At 44.5% G+C, this 26,047-nt stretch overlaps 1 protein-coding gene across 1 annotated transcript in view; it reads left to right on the forward strand.

The window, feature by feature from the left end:
- CNTNAP2 (contactin associated protein 2) overlaps positions 1-20,366 on the forward strand; it is a 1,044,505-nt gene extending 1,024,139 nt beyond the window's left edge. Inside the window, exons 22-24 of the mRNA XM_080975740.1 lie at positions 6,780-7,010; positions 16,607-16,675; positions 17,767-20,366. Of these exons, the coding sequence (XP_080831866.1) occupies positions 6,780-7,010; positions 16,607-16,675; positions 17,767-17,966 (500 nt within the window). The 3' untranslated portion in view covers positions 17,967-20,366. The remainder of the gene's footprint in view (positions 1-6,779; positions 7,011-16,606; positions 16,676-17,766) is intronic.
- The last annotated feature ends 5,681 nt before the right edge of the window (positions 20,367-26,047 follow it).

Consider the following 26,047-nt stretch of genomic DNA (forward strand, 5'->3'; position numbering starts at 1 on the left):
AGAAAACATCGCAAACTCAGTTTATGAAAAAACACAGAACAAAAATAGACCCAGGTACAAAGGGATGAAAACAGTATTCTAAGTCACAAGCCTTTTGAAATTGACTCAAAGTCTGTTTTGAGTAGTTGAGGACATTTTTACTTGACGTTTCAATTGGTTTGTATTATAAATGAAAAGCAAAATGTTTAATTCTGTTATGGAATGATTGCTGCAAGATGTAGTGTTGCTCGGATGGTACAAAAATGGTTAAGCAAATCCATGGAAGAGAACTCTGGCAATAGATGTGAGCAATGACAGGCCCAAACTGAGCCTCCCTCCTCAGAGGCAGTTTACCTCTGATTGTGAGTGCTGAGGCAAGCAAGGCATGGGGATGGCATCCTTGGCGTGCTTGCAAGCTTTCTAGCGACAGCTGGTTGACCATCTTTGAAGACAGAAGACGGGACTCGTTGGAGCCCTCTTCTGATAGTGCATGGGTAGGTTATCCCCTTGAGTAGCCAACACAGGCACTGTGTGTGTGGTTTTGCTTTAACAAGCGATTGCGTTATAGGGCTATTATCTGTCCCTATTATCTGCTGAGTCATTTTGCTGCATCTTGTTTTTCCCTCATTTTAATTTGGCAGGCATCAAACAATTTGGCAGTCTTAATGGTTTGGGATCTTGCGGGTTCCATTTCCATTCTCACTCTTTCAAGGAACCAAATGAAATTACTCAATTAAAATGGTTGTGCTTGCCTGTCATTGGAAATCTTTGTTCTGCATCACTATTATTATTTAATTTACACTTTGTTTCCATGCCAAAATGGCTTCTAAGCATTTTGTAACTGTGAAATCCACACGTTGTGGAAATATGCAGCAAAACAGTTACATTTAAAACATCCTAATTAAAATATGCAATAAAAGAAGCTAGTTAAAAACCATAGCAATTAAAACAGTTTAAAGCCAGGGCTTTTTTCAGCTGGAACTCCAGCATCTCTCCATTGGGCGCCATTGCCATTCTGAGAGAATGAGGGCAGAGTTCCTGGAGAGCTCCAGCACCTCTTTTTCTAGAAAAATAGCAGCACTTTTTTAAGTGATTTAAACAACGAGGCCAAGAGGCCACGTTCAGGGGGATGTTTGCACTGCTGGCAGAAGAGAACCCCAAAACAGACGAAGCACCACCTATTTCAAAGGCATCACATATTGCCTTCAGTTTGAAATCCAGCCTCCGTGTTGCTACATGCTGGTAAACATCAGGCCATCACAAAACAAACCAGGTTCCTTTGCTGATCTTAATGCCCTGCCTGGGCAAGGGAGGTGAAGAGGGTTTTTCAGGACCCTGGAGTCATTTAGAGCTTTGTCTGTCAGTGGCTGAACTTTATAACTGGCTCTGTGCTTAACAGGCACCCAGTGCAGATCTCTCAGCACTGCAATGATATGTGCTGGATGGAGGGTTGCCCCCCATCCCTAGAAAACTGGGATCACCCTTTTTTGGGAGAAAAGTGTATCCTGTCCTGTTTTGACTTCACCTATTTGTGCTCCTCTTCCTCATCGTCCAAACTGCAGAGGCAGAAAGTGGGTCTGGTTGGACGCGGAGAGCAAGATCCTGAGCAGGAGGTTGTGCTGGCAGAGGCAGGGTCCATGTGGAGGAGAGCCGTGAGTCAGAGTGACAGTTGTTATGCACGGGGGGGGGGGGGGTGGCCAGGGGGAGGAGTTTGAGGGAAAGGGGCCAGGTTGGGTCAGACTCGGAGAGGGAGAGACGGGGTTTGCATGGTCCTGGTGGAATGCAAACTGTACATGGTAAATACAATATTTTCTTATAGTTGTAAATCATAGAGTTTTTGTCGTTTTTTTCATTGAATAAGCCACTGTAAACCCCATGTGCCATTGTAATGGATTGCTTTGAAATCATTCTGCACCATTTCTGCACCAGGTAAATTTTAGCCCCACAATTCCCCCCCCCCAACCTGCACCATCATTATTTCCAGAGCTTTATTTACCCATGAAGCAGGCTGTATATTTAGGATTCCTGCTCTTGTAATTTTTCATGTGGTAACACACATAATGCAGTTCCAGTTGGAGTGCTCAAACTGATTTGAAATGTCAAGAATCTTCTAAGTATCAAACTGGGTGCATTTCACCTTCATTATTCCCTGCTATATCATTTCTCTCACCATAAGCTGACGCCAAATATCACTAAGATCAGCTGAAAAACATGTTTGCAGGCATTTAGCCAAGTATCTTCCACTTTTCTAAAGACCAACAAACCATTAATAGTGTAATTGTACAGGGTGTCTCATAAAGATACAGGAGAACAGCTCCAGGCAAACAGAGTCTGTGTGGAGAGAGAGTAGTTTCAAATTTGCAAGAAGATAAGCCTTGCTGAACATGCACATGACACTATATAGTCATACCTTGGTTCTCGAACGAATCTGTTTTGGAAGTCCATTCAGCTTTCGAAAACCAAGGTGCAGCTTCCAATTGGCTGCATGAGCTTCCTGCACTCAATCAGAAGCCGCGTTGGACGTTCGGCTTCCAAAAAATGTTCACAAACTGGAACACTCACTTCCAGGTTTGTGGCATTCGGGAGCCAAAATGTTTGAGACCAAGGTATGACTGTAGAACTATTTGGATGTATCATTATTTGTTTTTGTATTTGTTTTTGGAGCAAGTTCTGTTAGTAAAGCTTTTGAATCATATTTATGGGTATGGACAATTTTTATTCCAGTTGCTTATTCATCAAGCTGTACAATATTAATATCTGCAAAACAAATTGCATTGCTTTTGTGGCAAATATGTTAGAGCACATAATCATGCACTGAAGACAGCAAAGAAGGTCTACTTTGCTGCCTTCATTGTATCTTCAAGCAGTTGGGCAGCAGACCTATTCTAAGTGGTATGATGCTTCCTAACATGTTACCTGCTGAATGGGATGTTGCAGCTCCCAGAAGTCTACTGTGACAGCGGATAAAATCATGCACCTCCGCAACAACTTTGATGCTATTGTTGTGACAGGTCCTGAGGAAGTGTGCAGTGTGCCGTAGACTTGCATACCTCAGGAAAATTCCTGACATGTCCTTGTTTTGGGGTGTAAAAATGGCATCGGGGGGAATTTTGCAGGTGTCAGGATATTTTTTTTAAATATGGCAACCCTAGTGTCCCGTCTAGTCTGGTTTCGTAAGATCAGTTTCAGCCTCTGAGTCCTCAGGATGTGGATAAGGTGCTTGCAGCAGTTTAGGAGGCCACATGCCCTCTTAATCCTTGCATGTCGTAAAAAAATTGAGCTAGCTAGGGATGGGACTGACCAGCAGGGTCCAGGGTTTGGTGAGCACATAATTGCATGAACAGGTGGTAGCACAACTGCTCCTTATGGAACAACATCACTGGTCCCAGAGATACATGGCAATTATTTCCTGGACAGAAATGAGCGCTTCCTAAGCAAGGTGTTTCAGGTGGTAGAAGCCAGTTTATGGTTTAGATGCACCCGGTGTTTCTGCTGTCCCAGTGAATGAACCACTTTTGTTCTGAGGAGCTGAAGCTCAAACATGGATGCTGCATTGTTACTTTTCAGTGCCTCCAATTTAAACTTGTCCAATTCAGCACAAAAATGACCGTGGTGAGGTTCCATTTTATTTATTTTGCACAGTCAAGGAGAACATGAAGCTGGATTCCCTGTTACAGCCAAAATGTCACATTTGATGTTGATGTTGAAATGTTAATCCATGTTCTGCTAGAGTGCAGGTCCAGACTACCAGCTGTGTTAACAGAGACAACTTGGTGCTGGAAAAGAACAGAAACGTGTTTGAAACGCATGATGCTCAAGAGCTATATGCAGAAATATGGGCTGTTAATTTTCAGGAACAATATATTTGTATAGAATTCTTTAGTAAGCTAAATGTGTGTGCTGAGTTCTTTTTCCTTACTTTTTTCCTAGCCCTGGCCATCCCAATTTCAGTGCTGAGTGTGAATCAGCCATTCATGGACACTTTCAGCTGGGTTTTGCCAGCTCTCTTGTCATTACGTTGTATTACTAATAATAGTTGGCATTTATGTTTAGAGTGTCTGAAGCACATTCTGTGCATCATTTCAGTAATCTTCACATGCTGCCAGCAGCCTTAATTCCTGCATTTCTCCTTTTAAAAGCCTTCACTTTTCTGTATTGTATAGGTTTTCTATATCCAGCTCTGAACCCAATAATTTTTCTTCTTCTAGTCTATCAGAAGAAACTCTTGCCATTAATTATTAGTGTCAGTCTGAACTGGTAACCTTTTGCCTTGACATGCTTTAAACATTTGTCTTGGTTCAGCTCCAAACCTACTAGGTACCTCCATTGGTGCAAGATTTGGATGAGGTCGCTGGGCCTCTTCTGCTTCCCAAAGGCATAAATGGCTCCAGCTGCAAATGGGGCAGAATGAATTGGCAGAAATATCCAATGGAGTCTGTTGGATGAACTATTGGATTTCAACCTTGTGGATGCAGCTGACATAGAAACATAGAATTGTAGAGTTGGAAGATACCCTGCGAATCATCTCGTCCAACCCCCTGCAGTAGAGGAATAGGCAGCTGTGAGGATTGAACCTGCAACCTTGGTGTTATCAGCACCAAGTTGCTATCCAGGCTTCATGTCCCTTTTTGCTCTCTTAGTCCTGAACTTTATGGGAGCATTTCTTCCTGAAAGCTGAATGTGTATATATATTGCTCAGTTCTAAATGAGCATCTGTCTAGTTTTAATTGCAAATGGCGGGGGGGGGGGTAGGTGCAAAATTGTTTTTATTTGAATGCCTGCCTTCCTAATTCCATTTTTAATGAGAAATCCCATTAGCACATTTATCTTAAGAGGAAAATGAGAAAAAGTGGAATTCTAGTTGGTTTGTCCAATTCTGTAACTGTCACCAGCACAATCTATCAGCCTTTGCTTTTGCATCTTGTAAATTATAGCTGTTTACTGAGGCTTGGAACAAGTAAATGATTAGGAAGTCATTTGCAGGTTTTAAGTGTTCTATGGATGATAAAGCATTGTAATAAAGGCAGACACAGCAACAGCCTACTTTAAAGATTAGAGTCCCCATTCTTACCATGGGCGTAACCAGGGGGTGGGGTGGGGGCAATGTTCCCCCTAAACCAAATAAATAAAAAAAAATACTTAACTAACTGCCCAATTGCGAAACAAATTCCTTCCAGTAGCACCTTAGAGACCAACTAAGTCTGTTATTGGTATGAGCTTTCGTGTGCAGGCACACTTCTTCAGATACCTGAATGCACACGAGAGCTCATACCAATAACAAACTTAGTTGGTCTCTAATGTGCTACTGGAAGGAATTTTTTTATTTTGTTTCGACTATGGCAGACCAACATGACTACCTGCCTGCCCAACTACGTCGCAGATAACTTGGTTCTGCCCACCCCCCAAATAAAGCCTGGCTATGCCCATGATTCTTTCTTTATAGTTTCTCAATTTTCAATAGGAGAAGAGATACACACACACACACACACACACACACACACACACAGAGACACACACACATATCCCCGGAGAATGCCTTTACTACAAACATAGGTGAAGAAGTGCTGGAAGTGGTTTGAAGGTGTCTGTCTTGACCTAGGTTTATATTCCCATTGCAGCTCAAGAGAGTTGAGGGGACTACAGTTCTATTACGTTTCCAGCAGATCAGGGAAAGGCCAGTCTGTTGACTTGTGCCCATAACACCACATTTCCTCCCCACTCAATCCCCAGTGTTTCTTCGCAGTTCTTTTTTTTAAAAAAAAAATTTTAAAACCCTGTAAATGGCTGTTTGGGTTGGGACACAGGTTGATTTGTCTAGTGCAGGATAAATGTAAGTGCTGCTTTTAAAAAAAGCAGAGCGCCTGGCTGAAGCGGGAGGGTTGGCAGGAATGAGAGCTGTTTCAACACGTGTGTAAAGGCAGGTTGCAAAAGGGAGTTCACTGCATGGGTGACTATTATTGTGACTATTTCAGCACTCCAAGAAAACGAAAGTCCCCAGGACTGAGGGGGCCAGGTACAAGAGCTTTTAGGGACAGATTGGTTTTCAGCCCATGAACCTATGCTGGCGTCATAAATTCAGTTTAAGAACTTCAGCCCAAGGGAAGTGATGGGTAGAAGGAGCAGCTCATATGGTGTATATACCATACCCTCCAACATTCCTCAGATGAAAATAGGGACATTTCTAACTCCCCCCCCAACTGATCCCCCTTTTTGTCCTTCCACCACAGCACTCACCCACTTCACCATCCTGAGAAAACCCCTTTATCCTGATGTTATTTTATTCTTTGGTGGATTTACAAACAGAAAAGCGCACATCAATAAATAAATATTAGAAAAGGGCAAGACTAGAGGCAAGTGCACAAAGACTCTTTGTGCTCTGCTCTGCCTTTCTCCCCACCAGGGCAGCCCTGCCCTCCTCCGGCCCCTCGGCAGCGGCAGCCTGTCCTTCTCACCTGATGGCCAGCAGTTGCTAGGAGCTGCCCAAGGGAGGAGGCCACCAGCAGCCATGGAGAGGCAATGGGACACTCCCTCGCTGCTGCCCAGGACAAGCACCGGCTCATCCTTCTCTCTGAGCTCAGTGGTGGCAGCAGTGGTGGGGAAAATAGAAGCCCGATGGCTTTCGTTATTGTGAGACTGTCCCTGGGAAATCAGGGCATTTGGAGGGTATGATAGACTACTTACAAAGTGCCGTGTGCCTAACTTTCTGAAAGTGGGGATTAAAAGCACGGAGCAGGATCATGCTGCTGGTTCCTTCTTCAGTGAACTCTGTTGAAAAGCCTTTCCTTTCCTCTGTCCTCCAGAACTTGGAAAAATTGACCAAGAGATCCGAAAATACAATACCCCGGGATTCTCTGGCTGCCTGTCCAGAGTCCAGTTCAACCAGATTGCCCCACTCAAGGCTGCCTTGAGAGCCACAAACATCTCCTCTCGCATCCACACAGAAGGAGAACTTGTGGAATCCAACTGTGGTGCGAACCCGCAAACCATCCAACCAATGTCTTCTGCAACGGATCCGTGGCATTCCGATTCAGGTAAGTCGAGACTGGATGAGAAAATCCTGAAATCGACCCCTGAAGCTGCTTCCAGAATGTATGGTTAGAATATAACTCACCATCTGTTATGATGGTGAGATTAGAATAATAGTGAACATTCTCTCTCTCTCTCTCTCTCTCTCTCTCTCTCTCACACACACACACACACACAATTGCTTCTAAACTGATGGCTTGAGTATCCATTATAGTTTATTCTTTCATTGCTGCTATAAGTTTATGACTACTGCATTTATCTTAAAGACACTAACCTCCAGTGTGAAGCAGTGGCAGATTGACCTGTGGATTGTCTTGCATGTAATTGTTGTTTTACTGGTGCTTCTAATTTTGGTAAATGCGATGAAATCAAGTTCAGAAAATTGGCATAGATTTTTCTTTCTTGGCGCTGATAATCATAGTACTTTTTACCAGAACAATCCTTGGAAATGATGAAAAGTGGAAGATCAGTTTTCAGCCAGATCCACTGCTAGAGTTAGGGCCAATCTGAATATTACGAGGGACTCCCCCCCGCCCCCGCCAGCAGTCCCTTAGAGAGCTGCTGCAAGGGCAGAGAGGCACCATTGGCACAGAAGAAACCTGGAGGCTTCTTAAGGTCAGCTAAGGAAGCCCTTTGAGGAGGTTGTTGCCCCCAGGCAAGCTCAGATCCCCACAGGGCCGTCTTAAGCATATCCGGTGCTGTGGTGCATAGCTACCTCCGCTGCCCCCCGCCCCCCCCCATTTCCCAGAGATTTTTAGTGAGGACAGCGCTGCTGGTGGGGCAGGAGGAAGCGGGCAGCGGCTGGACACGGCACCTCCCAGCTCGGCTGGCTGCTTTGTGCCACGGTGGCCATGGCAGATGGAGGCTCCGGGTGCGACACTGCTTTGGCGCAGTACGGCAGGCGAGAGCGGTGAGCTGATGCCGGGAGACCCCGCATCCAGCCTCCGCCTCTTCCCTGGCGCTCTCCAGAACTTGGCGCCCTGGTGCCCTGAGCCACTAGCCTCTATGGGTAAGGCGCCCCTGGATCCCCACCCCAAATTCCCTGTTATCTCAGGGCTGAAGCCTCACATTTCCAGAGATAACATCTATTTTGACCTTATAAATACGGCTTCTGTGACCATGTTCATATTCTGCTGCAGTTCCAAATGGTTATCTCAAAGCATGATATTGTTTTGTAATTGCCCCCCTTTCCCGCTGGCTCTGGTGACTTTTCATGCCGGCGATGGAGCAGCAGGACTCAGCCAGTCGCTCTTCCTTTCCAAAGATGTAGGAAGGGCCAAGCAGCCTCTGTCTTCCCTTCAGAACCCCAGCTGCGTCCTGTGTTTAGGTAGAGGAGGCAAAGGAATCATGAGTTAAAATAATAATTGGTTTTACATGTAGATTTTAATTGTCATCAAATTCAAAACCATCAGGAAATCGCATACAAGCACACAATTGTTTTTGTTGTTTGTGGAGTAGAAAACACAGAGATTTCAAAGACACACCAATGCAAAATTTCCCATAGCTGTTCTTAAAATAACTATACTTTTTTTAAAAAAAAAACCAAATTTATCCTATCCTTAACTTCTTTGTCTGCCTTTTTTCGTGTAGGAATACATTATACAAACTTGAGTGAAAGACACACTGCACCAAGAAATAAAAAAAGAAAGACTGCTAAATATGTAGAGAGCAAAAATAACTGATTCTGCTTTCCACATAGATAGCAACCTCACTGCAGCCTCTTCAGCCCATGGTTTAAGCAACCAGCACATGCGGACTATTAGAGGTTTCAGTTTCCAAAGGAGTAGCTGCATTTGTTGTTTTCTCAAGTGCAAAAATCGAACCATGTTCAGGTGAAGTGGCTTAGAGAGAAGACTTATTTTATTACTAGGCTGTCTGCCTGTATGCTTTTTATTATGTTTTCACCATAATACCGCCCCCCCTCTCACACACATGCAGTTCATAAGGAAATATATGCTTCCTCAGGTATGTACTAAATTAACTGTAACATTAAAAACACATTATAGATAGTTACACACCATTCTGGGATCTTTTGATAAAGCGGCATATAAGTGAAATAAATAAATATAAAAAATAAATAGCTCCGCTTCTAGCCTAGCGTTGCCTAATCTGTCTGGCAGTATCCCTCCAACGTCTCAGGCAGACATCTTCCACCTGAACATTTTCGCTGGAGATGTTGGCAATTGAATCAGTGACATTCTGTAGGCCACTGAACTGTGGTCCTTTCCCACAATAGTTGGCGTTACAGTTAATTTAGTACATACCTGAGGAAGCATATATTTCCTTATGAACTGCATGTGTGTGAGGGGGGGGGCGGTTCTGCCGCAGAACAAGGTAAAGGCACTTGCTGGAGGGGGGGAATAGATCGTCGTCGTCATGATCATCATCTTAGGTTTTTTTTTTAAAAAAATGCAGCCATAATAATGTGCTGCAAAAGACACATGTGGTAGAAGGAGCTTCTTAGCTTTTCCTCCTCATGGTTTTCCTCATGTGTGACAGCCCTGCCCCTTCCTCCACATGAGTCTTCTGCTGCAAGAAACCAAGCAGCACATCCAGTTTGGGCCCAGTTATTTCATAAGCCCAACGGCACTTTCCTCCATTGTCTCCAGAGACAGACAGATGCCAGCCACAACCATGTTCTGTGCTAAACTGTCCTGAATGTTGGCTGCCCTGGGTAGAAATAATTAGATACCAGAGAATTAAGGTGGAACACATCCATGGATCCTATTTATTTATTTATTTATTTCACTAGTATTTCATTTGCTCTCTGGATAGTTTATGTAATTTATAAAACTCAAAATAAAATTTCAATAAAAGTTAAAGCCAAGATGGATAACAGCCACAAACAGCTGTGAACACCAACTGCCCTACTAAAATGAGCATAATGCACAATAGTGCATGCTGTGCACACAGAAAACCTTCAGGCCAATTCCCGAAATCGTTCCTGGGTGTTGCTGCCAGCCAGCAAAGCACATGGATGGACCCAGGGGTCTCCTTTGGGATAAGGCAGTTTTCTACATTCCTCCTTCATATGCCATCCAGTATAGCATAAGCGCATATGTGCTGAAAAGTTTACAATAGCTCCATTTAATTAATTGCTTTAAAAGCAAGAGTTGAATCAGCTTAAAATTATTTAATGAGTGGTTGGCCCCAATTTCTTTTCATCTGGCGCAGCTTTAGCAGCTCTGTTCTTTGGATCCCAAATGACTTAATGATGGTGCTTGAATTTCCCATAAATCTTCCCTAATGGAAAGGAGAGGGAAAGAGAGCTTCAATCTTGCCTGGTTCTTGGATGCAACACACCCTTCTCCTCCTGCCCAACTTAATGGCAATATATACTCCACCCAGACACTTCATCAGAAGCTGCAGACAGTTGAGGCTCAGCTGCCAGCCAAAGCCATAAATTCTAGCAGCTCTCCCTAAGAGACCCGGGCATTTCAAGCTGCTCTGCGCAGCCCTGAGCAGAATTTTAATGCCATGGAGCAGCAGGAAGATGGGGAGAAGCAAAGGCAGGCGCAGCTCTCCCATGGAAAGGATCGTTCCTAGAAATTCTGCCTGTGTGGAGAAGGCAGAGTAATAGCTGTTTCCTTGGTGCTTCTCTGAGTCTCCCTTGCCCTCTCTCACACACACTATAACGGGGGGGCGGGGGGCGAACAGCCACTTTCTCTAACTGCTGTTTCAAGCCTTCTGAAATTGAGCTAATTTGGGCCTCTGGAAATCTGGGTATATTTAAAATAAATACAAGCAATATATAAATATATGTGCCTGAAGAGAGATTAGTAGAGAGAGTTAGTATTCTGCCACTGAATTCACTGGCACATACCCTCCAACATTTCTCAGACGAATATAGGGACATCCCATTTCATAATGATAATTTTACTACTTATACCCCACACATCTTACTGGGTTGCACCACCCACTCTGGACAGCTTCCAACATTTATAAAAACATGAAACATTAAAAAAACTTCCCTATACAGAGCTGCCTTCAGATGGTTTAGGGGGTTGGATAACTCCATCCCCTCCAATGTTTCTCCAATGAAAATAGGGACATCCTAAGAAAAAGAAGGACATTCTGAGATCAAATCAAAAACCGGGATGGCTTCTCTAAATCAGGGACATCCCTGGAAAATAGGGACACTTGGAGGGTCTGCTGGCAGGGATTTTAAATCTGGCACCAAGTACAAGTCCCACTAGGATTTGTTCCATTTGAGAAGTCTGCAGTGCAGCTGAACCACAAGCGGGACTTGCTTTCAGCCTTGACTGCAAGCCCTGCTGGGATTGACTGCACTTGGGAGAGATTGCAAGAGAAACTCCTGAATGCAGCTAATCCCTGCTGAAAGCAGCACAAAATTTATCTTTTGCAACCATGCCTTGCAAAAGAATCTTCCTTTGCAGTCCTAGTCTGTTTTTATTATTAAAGCTGGAGTTAGAAAGAAACAAGGGGACTGTGATCACCCTATATCATATGACTTCCCTGTCCATTTGTCAAAATGGCCCATGGAAGGTGATCCAGCTCCCCACACCAAATGTGCACCCTAGAAGTACAGCTATCAGGTAGACAGCATTGGGTGCAACTTACTCCCTGCTGACATACACTTGATGGGCAACCTGGATTTGCCCTGCACTGTGTGTGCAATGGCCCTCCATGGACTGCCTTTCTGCACAGCTCACTCCTTCATGAAGAGACCATGTGTGTAAACTGCTGCTGTGATCAGTGAGAGAAGGAAGCTGATGCCCACTTTCATATATCTTACATGAAGCACTCATCTAGAAGGCCTGTCATTGGAAACTGATTCATGTGCACAATTTTCCCATAAAAGCATTTTCCTGCCACCAAAGCAGGCAATCCTTTGGGCCCATTACTGGTGACTATATCTTTGTGTTCGAGTTTGGTGAGTATTCAGCTTTACAGTTCCTTGGAGAGCACTGCCATATTTCATATTCTGCATTAATTGTGAAGAGGGCTTGCTCTTCTCTCCTTAACAGGTGAATTGTAAGCTCTGCTCATAAAACTCTATTGGAGGCAATAACTTAAGCAAGCATAACCAGTATATCAGCCATCCTTCTCTGTGGTCAAGCTAGGCAAGCAGCAAGGTTGTGAAATACAATACCAGAAGGGGAAAGGGGGTGCGCTATATGAACAAGGTGCTCTATATCACTTTGAAAATTTGATGTACGACATTGTTGGCTATGCACGAACATCTACTGCATTGTGACTTCCAGGGCAGAAGCTGTGGCTGACCAGGGCCCCTTACTGATATCCCCTGCCCCCATTCATTTGTCACGTTTCAGGAAAGTAAAGTTATGGTCCATTCACTTCCAGAGATGAAAAGGGAAACAGACAGCCAATATTCCACCCAGTTGCTCTGCAAGAAGTAAATCTGTTCCTGTCTTCCAGAGGGTTGGCCAGTTAATGTTCAGCCACTGGGAGGACTGACAAGCACTTAGCTCTCAAAAATAAAAATAAATTAACCTCAGTTCAGAACCTAAGCTTTAAAAAATATGTTACTTGATGTCATACTGGCTTTAAGACCCAAGACTACCTGGAGCACTCACTTCAGAACTACAAGATCCTGACTTAAATCAGTTTGCACTTTGCTTTGTCTGAGGGTGACAGTTTGTTCATGGCCAACAGTTTGCCCTGAGTCCGCTACCTTCTTGGCTGGTTGGTGCTACTGGTGGTCACGAGAGCCAGGCTCCGAGGAGACGGTGTCAGGCCACCACCATTGGGAGTTGCTGACATGTGGGGTGCATGAGAGCAAAACACAGCTGGAGTGTATGGATTTTGAGTTTACATAGTGATGTGTGTGTCCAGATGGGGACTTACATGACCTGCAAATTTCAAAAATTAGTGAAACTGAGGGTTCAATCATAACACCTGGTGTTGGTGCCGGGGGGTGAGATTAGGATGGCACACAGGCCCCTCTCTGCCTATGGAAAAGGGGCATAGCCTCTGAGGCAGCAGGACCTCAGATGTGACAGAGGACCCAGCACTCCATCCTCTCCGCAAAGCTCCTTCTAGGATTCCTCTATAAAGACATGGTAAAATGCAATCTGAACAGGAGTTGAAGCATGTATGGAAAATAATTGTGGAAATTGGCATACCATAGATAAAAAGGAGACCCAGTTTGGCATAGTAGGAGAACTGGGTTCATATTTTTCCTGCCTGTTGCAAGTATCCTGAGCTAGGGAGATCCAGGAGCTGGGCTGAGCAGGGACAGCCAAGCAATTAGCCAGGAAGCTGTTGACAGTTAAGAAGGTGGCTGCCAGTGTGCAGTATGCATGTCTAGAAGGCAAGTCTGATAACGGAGCAAAGAACAGGCAGAATAGGGAGCATTTGTTTCCCTCTTCCCCCAACCCCCTGTCTGGAGCAAGGCTGCAAATATAATCCCAGAAACACTGACGTTTGCTGCAACAGAACAAGTTTTGATGAGGAGCTTAGCAGATTGCCATGTTTTGTGAGCTGCATCAAGCTAGGGATTGGTCAAGCAGAGTTTTGACATCTGTGGAATGTCAGAGAAAAGAAACAAGGAGGAAGTGCTGACAGAAAGATGGAGGTTGACTCAAAAAGGTGTGCTCTGTTTTAAAATTACACTTTGAACAGATGGCTCTGAAGAAACGGCTATAGTTTATCTCCAATTTTTGTGATTTTGCTCTATTCCTTTGGTTAAGATTCTAATTTCCAGAACACTAGATCAGATTCTTGTGGTCATTTTTATCCTGCTGTTATTTCCATAAGGTGAATCCTGTTTGTGCCACTGTAAAATGTGCAGTGAGACATGTTCCTATGGAATGTCGTCCAGGTCAGACTAATGGCCTCCAAGCCAGATATGGTACTTGAGGTCACTTTTTTCTGGTTCCCAATAGCTCTGCTGCATTTTAATCCAATAATAGGGAAACATTTGCTCAGAGTCTCATTTGTAACAAATGCCTGTTTAAACAGGCCTTTAAAACATTGTTTCCTTAGCACAATAAGAATTTATTTGTGCTTTTATTGATATCCTTGTTGATTTATTTTTATATGTTGCATTCTGCCTTGCTGTATTTTTTTATGGAAGTGCAGATTATACATTTGTAAATGAATGAATAAATGAATTCTGTCCTGAGTAGTCCTGGGAGTATTATTTAGGTATTATTTTATTGTTTAGGGAAGTGGTGGCGTTAATATAATGGCTGACCTAAGACCCCACCCAGGGAGCTATTTGTTGAGCTGAGATTTTAATCAGGGATTTCTTAGTTCATAGACAAGGCTCTTAACCAAGCATTAGTTAGCTCCTCAGTGTTCCTCAATAAAACCTTTAATTTTCAGCCTTTCTAATTTTATATTTTTATTCAACTTACACACTGCCCTATACCCTGAGGTCTCAGGGTGGTTCACAACATGACCACAACATATAAAATCAAACCAAAAGCAATAACCCAATAACCCCCCCCCCCAAAAAAAAAGAACCACATTCTAAAAGGGTGTTGGATGTCAATAAGTTCAACCAAAGGCCTGGTTAAAAGGGAACATTTTTGCCTGGCGCCTAAAGGTGTATAATGAAGGTGCCAGGTGAACTTCCCTGGGGAGAGCATTCCACAGACGAGGAGCCACTGCAGAGAAGGCCCGTTCCCATGTTGCCACCCTCCGGAACTCTCGAGGAGGAGGCACACGAAGAAGGGCATCGGAAGATGATTTCAAGGTCCACTTAGGTTCATATGGAAAGAGACAGTCCATCAGGTATTGTGGTCCTGAACCATTTAAGGCTTTGTAATTCAAAACCAGCATTTTGAATTGGGCGCGGAAACTGTTTGGTAGCCAGTGCAGTTGGACCAGGATCAGTGTAAGATGCTCAAACCGTCTCGCTCCGGTGAGCAACCTGGCTGCTGAATTCTGCACCAGCTGAAGTTTCTGAACCATCTTCAGAGGCAACCCTACATATAATGCATTGCAGTAATCTAGCCTTGAAGTTACCAGAGCACAGACAGCAGTAGCTAGGCTATCCGTGTCCAGATAGGGGCATAGCTGGACCCCCAGCTGAAGCTGATAGAAGACACTCTGGGCCACTGAGGCCACCTGAGCCTCAAGCGACAGCAAAGGATCCAGGAGGACCCCCAAGCTATGAACCACTTTCCTTCAGAGGAACTGTAACCCCATCAAGCAGGCGACCTCCCACCCATCTGATCTAGGGAACCACCCGCTAACAGTGCCTCAGTCCGATATGGATTGAGCTTCACTTTGTTGGCTCTCATCCAGTCCATTACCGAGGCAAGACAACGGTCCAGCACTTCCACTGCCTCACCTGCAGATGCAAAGGAGAAATAGAGCTGAGTGTCATCAGTATACTGCTGACAACATGCTCCAAACCTCCGGATAACCCCACCCAGCAGTTTCATGTAGATCAGACATGTTCAACCGATCGACCGCGATGGACAGTGAGATCCCTGGGGTGATCGTGGTCAATCGCAGATGATCCTTGTCGATTGCGGCATTAAATCGATTGGTCAAGGAATGTCACCGCCCCTGTCGCTAGGTCCCTCCGCTGCAGCAGCAGGCATCAATTGTAATTAAGCGCGGCACGAACTCTGCCCCCCCCCAAAAGCTCAACAACTCTGAGAGCAATCTCCCCCCACTTCCAGCCATGACATGGCTCCCCAAATCTCTTTTCTGATGAGAGCAGCTTTTGCATCTCATTTAGAAACCAAGGACCCAGAGTCTGGAGGAAGAATGGGGAGGCACACAATGCCAGATGCTTGAAGTCCAGTGTGAAGTTTCCACAGTCTGTGTTGATCTGGGGAGCCCTGTCATCAGCTGGTGTTGGTCCACTGTGCTTCATTAAGTCCAGGGTCAACGCAGCCGTCTACCAAGAGATTTTGGAGCACTTCATGCTTCCTTCCGCAGATGAGCTTTATGGGGATGCTGATTTCATTTTCCAGCAGGACTTTGTCACCTGCCCACACTGCCAAAAGTACCAAAACCTGGTTCAGTGCCCATGGGATTACTGTGCTTGATTGGCCAGCAAACCCGCCTGACCTGAACCCCATAGAGAATCTATGGGACACTGCCAAGAGAAAGATGAGAGACATGAGACCGAGCAATGCAGAAGAGCTGAAGGCTGCTATTGAAGCATCCTGGTCTTCCATAACACCTCAGCAGTGCCACAGGCTGATAGCATCCATGCCACGCCGCATTGAGGCAGTAATTGATGCAAAAGGATCCCAAACCAAGTACTGAGTACATGTGCATGCTTCTACTTCACAGAGGTCCAATATTTCTCTATTTGCAATCCTTGTTTTGCTGATTTCATTTAATATTCTAATTTTCTGAGATCGTTAATTTAGGGTTTTCATCAGCTGTACGCCATAAACATCACAATTATAACAAAAAAAGGCTTGACATATCTTGCTTTGAATGTCATGAGTCTATCTCATATATTAGTTTCACTTTTTAAGTTGAATTACTGAAATAAATGAACTTTCCCACAATATTCTAATTTTCCGAGTTTCACCTGTAAATTGGCCTAAAAAGAAGAGGAAAAGCACGGGTATTTTAAAGTGAGGGGCTAAATATCTAAAGGACATGGTGTAAATAATAACTCGTGCTTTTTCTTGTGCACCAGGTGCTGATCTTCCTTACAATGGTCAAGTGATTGGAGGTGGTGTTAACAGGAATTCAGCTATTATTGGAGGTAAGCAAGTACATGTCCTGCCTTTCAGAAGGGAATGTTGATTTCTATGCTGATAAGATACGATGTTTGCAAGTATCTTTTTAAATACCTAATTTAAAACACACATATAATTTCCAAGGCTAAGCTAGCAAAGAGAAAAGAATTTCCAACTATATCCGTGCTTAGTTTCCCAGAACTGTTGGGACAGAGTGCATAACAAGTGGAAATAAAGACATTTAATTATGAAGCAGTACGTGATAGGTAGTTTGAATTCTGATGGCATATCCTGCTACATTCAGCATGTAAACTGGCTGTGCTGGGCATCGCACCCACCAGCCCTGTAGGTTGCTGCTCTGTCCGAAGGGACGTGGGCCTTGCTGCGGAACCAATCTGCCGCTGCGTTTGGGGCCAGGGAGGAATTTGCCCGCAGACAAGTTGGGCCTGTCTGGGGGTTTTGCCTTCCTCATAGCAACTGTCAAAACGTTTGGCAGAAACAGGCATTGGGGACTCAGCTATACAGCTGCAAATAAAATGTTTTAAATGTGTTGTAAAGCGCAACATACAGATGTGACACTAGATGGCAAAAGTGAGCTATCCAGGTTCAAATTTCAGGGTACCCCAGTGAAGGCGTTGCGGGGGAAGGTTTCTGTCCAATGGCCCAGATGGTGGTTAATGGGCCATAGATCTCCCCAAATGACAACCTGGCAGGTTTGCCCTATTTGATTTGCATCTTGGGGGGATCCTTAACCCAGGATCAACTGTGATGGAGTAATCAGCCAGCAATTGAGCTGGTTCATTCAGGATACATCCCCAATGCCTATGCCACACTATAGTTAGAATTAAGGGTGTCATGAAGCAGCTCTTCCAATTAGGCCCTGTGGCATGAAGTGCAGCACTCTGTAGTGTCAGCTGCACAAGCCCCACTGAACTATTTGCCAGTTAATGGACATGCGTGAAGAATGGCGCAATAAGACGGGAGGCCTTCTCTGTTACCATGAGAGAGGTTGCAGAGACAATATTGTACCCATGTCATATCAGACAGTATATGAAAACTAAACTGTTTGCTCATTTGTTTTTGAATCTGAAACCTTCCGCCTTTCTCTCTCTGTTAGGTGTCATTGCCGTTGTGATCTTCACCATCCTCTGCACCCTGGTCTTCCTCATTCGCTACATGTTCCGCCACAAGGGAACTTACCACACCAACGAAGCCAAGGGGGCAGAATCTGCAGAGAGCGCTGACGCAGCCATTATGAGCAACGACCCCAATTTTACTGAGACCATTGACGAGAGCAAAAAGGAGTGGCTGATCTGAAACTGGAAGCAGAAAGAAAAGCCGATGGCTTGGGGAAAGGGGGAGGGAAGACTTTTACAGCAAGAAGAAAAGAGCTCTCTCGCAGACTCTTGAACAAATCTAGTTTTTAAAAAAGATCAGCACAACCGGAGGAGCAACCGTTAGGACTGGAGCTGCCACAGCATTTCAGAAAAGGCCTTTTTAATATTGGTTTACTGTGAATTTGCCCTTCTTGTATCCATCTAAACTAAGAGTATAATTTAAGAGGTTCACGCTTGTCAGTCACCACCTGTCTTCTTTGTCTGTGGCTGGAGGTGTTCAGAAATACCTGGGGAAACAGGGACCACTTTTCTATATTTTTTTTAGAAGCCCTTTAGAATGTAAATACTTCTCTCCTGAGAACAGCAAAGCAATCCTAAAGCCTGAGACCGTTCTTCTCTAGCATTCTTGCATAGATAATTTCCTAGAAAGGATGTTGTACTCACATACAGTGTCAATGATTGTTATTTTAATGCATGGTTTAACGTTTCCACTTTGGTGAATCTACACTATAGATTTAAAATGGTTTAACAGTCACCTCCTCTCCCAGAGAATTCAGGGAACTGTGGGGAAGGCTAGGAATTTCTCAGTGTCCCATCGGATGCTACCTTGTATGGGAGCTGCTGCACCATGGCTCAGTCATATCAAATGCTTGAGGAATCGATATCGCAGTTCCTTCCCTCCCCCAATGGCTCCAGTTCCTGGGAGGGCTGATTCTGGTATCTTAAGGGGTGGGTTCCAGTATTACTGCCTGAGGCAGGACAGGACCGTGCTGCAATGGCTCCCACAATTTTAAGTTTGGCCCTAGCAGATAATTTTAGCTTCCTCACTAAAGTACAGTTTGCTGGATTCTTTGGGGGAGGGTAGAGAGAACATGATTGTTGAAAAGATTAAAGCTGGTACACATTTGTAGTGTAGATCTGCCTGCAGAGAGCAAGAAACCTGGAGCATAGGAAGCACCTGAGAGAAAACCACATTTGCCTGTTTCAGTTGCCTGCCATCTGTGCCAGCACCTTCAAATCTCTGTCTGCTAAGGGCACATAATGATGATTGTGTAAAAGTACGTAACAATAATGTTTAAAAACTCCTCATATTCTCATCCTTGTAGTTGTCAGAGAGGAGTATCATAAGGCACAGGAATCCTTAGTTAATTTCTTGCTGAGATCTGAAGAAAGACCTTTCCATTTGACTCTGCTGACCTGAAGTCCTCATGCCACATCTGTTCCACCTGTGACATATTGATGCTATACGTATGTAGACATAAGCATTGCAGTAGGGAATTAGAACCAGATTTTAGACTTTTTTGCTTCTGTTTCTTACATATAGGCTGCTGCAGAAGTACTGATCTTGGAGATTTCGTATAAAACACAACATACTGCTGAATTCTTCTCTTCTCCTTTACAATTTCCCAATGGAACACTGTTCTGAAGGATATCTGTGAAGCAGTTTTCTCCCAAGATGAGAGGCAGAAATTAAGAGATCAAATAGTCCTGTGTGCAGAAAGAGCTGCAGAATTGCACAGTCCTAGAGCATGCCTTTTCTTTAAAGGTCTTTCTCATTATCTCTGTTCAGCCAATTGGAAGGCAGCTAAGGCAAAAGTCAGTTCTTCAGGGGCATGGGTCATATAGATCACCTGAAATTTACACCTCTCTAAAATGGAGAAAGCTGGGGCCAAGTCATACACCTTTAAGTGATGGAAAGCTATGGTTGAGTGAAAGTGCTGTCTCAGCTCCGGCATGTGGCTTGAGGTTTCTTACAATGCAGTTTCCACCAGTGGAGTTCTGCTTAGTGAATTATAAACTGGTTTAACCAACAGAACTTTCCCCAAGAACATTGGAAATGACAGTTCTATGTGGAGGAGTTCTTTGCAGCTTGACTATAGCTCTTTATATGCTTAAAAGCATCCTTGGATTCCTTTGGCAGTTAAACAGGCAAGAATCTGGTTTAGGTTTCTTTAATGTGCAATCACCACATCCTTCAATAACAACCACCTTTGACTGACCTTGGGAAAGGGCCCCTCCTTTGCAGTAGACAGGATTAGTCAATGATTCTCTTGAGTGACAGGTGATTTTTAAAAAAGAATTCCCAATGCTGATTGAGGAGATTCTACACTGACAAAGCCTTACGGAAAGTTGTATAGTACAACCTAATGAAGATATATGATTGTATGGCCTCTTGCTTATTATGTATTTTAAAAAAATGAATTATTTCTTGTGAAAAGTTTTTTGCTTATGACGGCTGTGGTTCCATGTAATTCATCTGCTCACAATTTTGGTATGCACAGCTTTGAAACATTTCTATATCAACTACGTCTGAGAAAGAATGATGGGGAAATCAAAAATAACTGTAGCTCAGCATACTAAAGACTACTATTCTCTTTTAGCTGAATCCTCACTTTATTTTTCTTGTGTACAGAAGGGAGTGAAATTGTTTATATTTATTACAAAAGCTTTGCAAATGGGAGAGAATTTCATTTAGAAATCTTTTATCGTACCATACATGTCTTTGCATCTATCTGTCTGCCTTCTGAATCACTTTGCTGGTCTGGATGGGAAAGCTGAGGGCAGCCAGAAGATGCTTGAGGGCTCTGCAACATTTCTTCTAGGAACAAGGCCCACACATTTCCATTTACCCAGAGATCCCACTGAGGAATATCACTGTGCCCCCCAGTTTTACGAAGCCACTAGTGCATTTGTGACAGCAGTAACTGAGCCCCTTCTGTCCTTTTGTACCTATTTGCATCTCCTGCCACCAGTCTGCCTCCCACTAAGGAAAGTGGCACAGTCTGCCATGTTTAACCAGTTTGGGAGCCAGGAGTTGTCAATGGTTGTAAACAGAGAGAAATGAGCAACAGCAAATCTACAACATGCCAATCATTTGGTGGATTAATGACTCACCTGAAAAGATACACCTGGTTTCCTTTTCCCATTTTCATATCCTGATGGGAGCTTTTAATTATTATAACCGATTTATTACTTTCCTCTTTTTTGTGTCTTTGGATTTTTATAAAGAGTTCTTCAGCAAGAAGGAAAGTAAGTGATGTAAACTTGTTTTATGGCAGCTTTCTCAATCAACAAAGATACCTTTCTAATCCAAAAAGCTGTTCTTTTATTAATTTTTGAAGTTGTGATCCTTGTGAAAACCACATTTTAATTTTTCTTTTTTTGTAAGGCAGACTGAATGGAGGGTGAATTAGATAAGGCAGATTCACATTGATGCCAATATCAGTTTCTTTTTTTATTTGCCTTGAGTCTTTTAGGCAACAGTTAAAGACAGTAACATGGCGGACGTGCCTTATGGCCATCAGCGTGAGTAGAGGCAGCATTTGAGAACCAAAGATTGCAACAAACTGATGCCTATGCAGGCGACCATTTTTTCTGCTTCATTTTGCACTCAGGAGTTGGGTAGCAGACCTTTCCTCCTCCACATATCCAGTTACAGAGCTGCAGGTTTCAACGGGGAACGTTCAGATGGAGCCTCTGCACAACCCCTCTGCATCAGCTAGGTGCATAGAAGCTTGCTGCTTGCATTGTCGTTCCCTCCACCCTGCCTCCCCCATGCAAACACAAAAAGAACCCCTGCACAGAGATTCCATGGCTGGGCCAAAAGTGTCCACACCTGGCAGCTTGTGTGTTACCAGCTGGTCCGAGCATTAACTTGCTCCGAGGCTTTGGGGCTTCTGTGTGGTCTGGTGAATACAGTGTCACACTTGGGACCAGAAAAACTGACAGGCAAATATCTTCTGGGCTGTGGGGCTCAATGGGCAAACTTGGGCTACTTTCTGTGTCTCAGCCTAGTCTACATTGCAGGTTTTCTGTGAGATAAAATGGGACAATCCTCTTATAAACATCCTCAACACCTAGCTTAGAGGAATGGTGGAGGGGTGGTTACCTGAGAGTGTAGTGGTGTGGTGGTTAAGAGCGGTGGACTCGTAATCTGGGGAACCGGGTTCGCGTCTCCGCTCCTCCACATGCAGCTGCTGGGTGACCTTGGGCCAGTCACGCTTCTCTGAAGTCTCTCAGCCTCACTCACCTCACAAAGTGTTTGTTGTGGGGGAGGAAAGGAAAGGAGAATGTTAGCCGCTTTGAGACTCTTTAGGGTAGTGATAAAGCGGGATATCAAATCCAAACTCTTCTTCTTCTTCTTCTACATTTATAGATTTCTGAAACCTGGTAACCACTGATAGGGCTACGGTACAATTGTGATGCCACAGTTCTTGAATTTTTAGGTGTGTGTAAAAAAATAGTTGCAGTAAGGAAGGAAGACAGTGGTTGGTGGGGAGAGATTTGTCTCTTTCCCTGCTGGGCACCTGGAGTGTGCACCTGGGAAGAAGGGGAATCTTCGCTTGCATGCAACAGGTTTTTTAAATTTTTTTGGTTCTTTATTTTAATTATTTCCTCTGCCACGATTAGAATCAACCTTTCTTTTGAATGCTAAATTGCACACACTACTCTGCATTGTTTTTTATCTTAAACTGAGGAGGAATGACAAATTAACATTCATGAGCTGCAAAAAAAAGGAAAACAGCATATATAGCCTGGTCACTCATAATTAAATACAGTTTCTATAATTTATCAGTATAGCCACATATAACACTGACATTTAGCACTATTACCTAGCATGCAACAGTGGCATTCACCAAATTAGGTCACTTGAAACCTCGGGAAAATATTGATTAGTGATATAACATAGTGTAGGCCGTGTCATTATTAATCTCAATAAAATACTCCTTTAATAGACTCGAAAGATTTAACGAAGCTTCATCAGGCATGTTAAAGGTGGACGTGGCTGTTTCTGGGCAAGAAGAATTAGAAATGATTAGATTTGTATGCCAGAATTCTATGCACATTTAAATGGAGGTAAAAAATCGGAGGGACCCATTTATGAGTTGAATATAACCTAGAACTGGGCTGTCAGCCAGATCTCTTTTCACTTCACTTCCAATATTAAATGTTACTTTTTCCATATGCTTCAGAAATAATAATAATAATAATAATAATAATAATAATAATTAATTTTATTATACCCCGCCCATCTGGCTGGGCCTTCCCAGCCACTCTAGGGAGTGGAGTAATAACAGTTAAATCCCTTTGAAATTAATGCTCATGGGCAAAGTCATCCATACATTCTAACAGCAAATGCAAGTCTACTCACAAGTAAGTCCCATTGAGTTCAGACAAGTATCTATAGGATTGCAGTGTTGGTTTAGAGAAAGTGGTGTGAAGGCAACATTTTCTAGCCTGAAAATCAATGCCTAACATAGGAGTTGATTGTGATGAGCGCCTCTCCCAGGCATGGAGCAGATGGCCTGAGGCTGCCTTCAAACATCAAGCGGGGGTGAGGGGAGGCATCCTGAATGGGCCACGTGAAGGAAGCTCCCGGACCCCCGAGGAGCTGATGTAATGTTCTGAGTAGAAAGAGGCTCATATTTCTGCCTGTCACTATTTAAGGAGTCTGCTCTGGTGCAGTGAAAACTACCCAGTTTATTGTGGCACAAGCTCTTTACAGCAAGACATTGTTTCATCAGGCGCCTTCAGCTGCCCCACTGCAAAGCGACCAGGTACACACTGCTAACCATGTCAGGCTGAACTCAATGGGAATGGCTTCCCGGCTGGAAGTAAGTCAGCTGATGTCAGTAGCGTTGCCTGCCCTGTGGAACGCCCTCCCACCAGATGTCAAGGAAACAAACAGCAAATTAATAAACAACTATCTGACACATAGAAGACATCAGAAGGCAGCCCTGTTTAGGGAAGTTTTTAATGTCTGGTGTGATTATTATTATTATTATTATTATTATTATTATTATTATTATATCTCATGAGATGGGACGGCAGCAGTGGTGCCAAGACATTCAGTGCGCCGCAGGCTTGCTCAGAGCCCACACATGCTGTGCTGCATGTTCCTAGCCACCTGGTGACCTCTGTCTGGGGAGTAGCACAGGGCCAGCAGAGCCACACTTGGGGCGGACTGCTCTGCAAGCTCTCCTTCAGCCTCTCCCTTCAGGCAGCATTTGCTTGTGCGTGGGGAGAGGAGAGACTCGCAGACCCTCCAAGTGTCCCTATTTTCCAGGGACGTCCCTGTTGTGACGTGGGGTTTGTGATTTCAGCTCTCCTGATATAACATGCTGGAGACAGTCTCTAGTAACACTTCTTTATTAAAGCAACCAGACTCAAGACTGGGGAGAGGAAAGCTACATTTATAGGGACAGGGAACTAGCAAGAAAGGATACATTTTGGAGGGAACAATATCACACAATCACAGTCCTGCCTTTTGGAGGGAACCAATAAGACAGAGGATCCAAATACAGCAGCTTAAATGAACCAATAGTAGCTGTACCCTCTGGAACCAAAAGGCAGTTACTTTACCCTAATGCAAATACAGACAATAATAATACAGATATAAAATCCTTTGACTCAATACACAACACCCCTTCCCCCCTAGTGAGCACAGCAGACGTAATCTCTCAGGTGCTGTGGGGGCCTACAACTTCTACTTGATCTCCTGACAACAGGTGTTGCAGGTTCTGAATTGGGTGTTACCTGTGGTAGAGGGGCTGCTCTAGGGGTTTCGTCAGGAACAGATGGAGTCCCCGACATCTCAGGGTCCCCTATCTGTACCTCGTCATCGTGAGGACTAGCAGACCCTGGTTCATTTGTTAAAACCCCTGGTGATTGCACCTCTGTGCCATTTTCACTCTGGTCTTGCAGCTCTGCGTCGTTAGCCAGGGATGAATTATCTGGCTCCTCCCTGCTGAGCGCCCGGCGCCTCAGCTGATCTATATGTCTCTTCCACACTTGCCCATTTTCCAAGGTCACATAATAGGACACAGGTCCACTAGCCCGGGTGACCACACCAGCCACCCACCGCGAACCTCGTGAATAGTTCCTCACCCAGACCAGATCTTCAGGGGCGAGATACCTTGTTGTGTCAGTCTCAGCCTGGCCATTGGAGGATGGGTGAAAGGGCGCGGATGTGACCCCTCTTATGAAGTTATCAGCCAAGAATGCCCTGAATTCTTGGGATACAAAAGCTGCCCCATTATCTGATACAATGGTCTCAGGTAACCCGTGGGTTGCAAACAGCTGCCTCAACACCTTGATGACGGCAGCTGATGCCATGCTAGGGACCATCGCCACTTCTAACCATTTGGAATATGCATCAACGATAACCAAAAAGACCTTTCCTTGGAATGGCCCAGCAAAATCTAAGTGCAGCCGGCTCCAGGGAGATCTGGACTGCTCCCACCAGTGGACTGGTGCTCTGGCCACTTCTGGCCGCACCTCTTGGCATGCCTTGCATGTTCGTACCCATTGTTCTATGTTCTGGTCCATTCCAGGCCACCACACATAACATCGGGCTAGCGACTTCATCCTAACCATTCCCGGGTGTCCCATGTGAAGCGTCTCAAGAACCCTGTTTCTCAGTGGTGCTGGGATGATCACCCTATCTCCCCACAGGAGACAACCCTTATGCATGGACAACTTGTGCTGCCTAGTCGCATAAGGCCTGAATTTGTCTTCATGCGGACCACCTGGCCACCCCCTCCCCACCCAAGTGAGCACACGGGAGAGAACAGCATCTTTCCTCGTTTTCTCAGCTATATCAGTAGCCGTTACAGGAGCCCCCGGGAGTGTTTCCAGCATCATTATGTGCTCCGCTGGAGCAGGATCCTCAGTGCTCCCGCCAGGAAGGGGCAATCGACTCAGCGCATCCGCGTGGCACAACCGTTTCCCCGGCACATGGGTCAAGGTGTACTGGAACCCGTTCAGGAATATAGACCAACGTAACATTCTGGGGGAGAGAATTTGTGGCGTTTGTTTGTTCGGGTTGAACAACCCTAACAGTGGCTTGTGGTCCGTTTCAATGTAGAAATGGCGACCGTACACATAATCATGGAACTTTTTGATTCCTGCCACAATTGCAAGCGCCTCTTTGTCAATTTGAGCATAGTTGCGCTCCGTGGGCGACAACGTACGGGAATAGAAAGAGATGGGCTTTTCCGACCCATCCGGTTCCCTATGACTTAGCACCGCCCCCAGGCCGTATTGAGAGGCATCACATGC

This window comes from Podarcis pityusensis (assembly GCF_964106645.2).
Source record: "Podarcis pityusensis genome assembly, chromosome: 12".
In the NCBI taxonomy this organism is placed as follows: Eukaryota; Metazoa; Chordata; class Lepidosauria; order Squamata; family Lacertidae; genus Podarcis; species Podarcis pityusensis.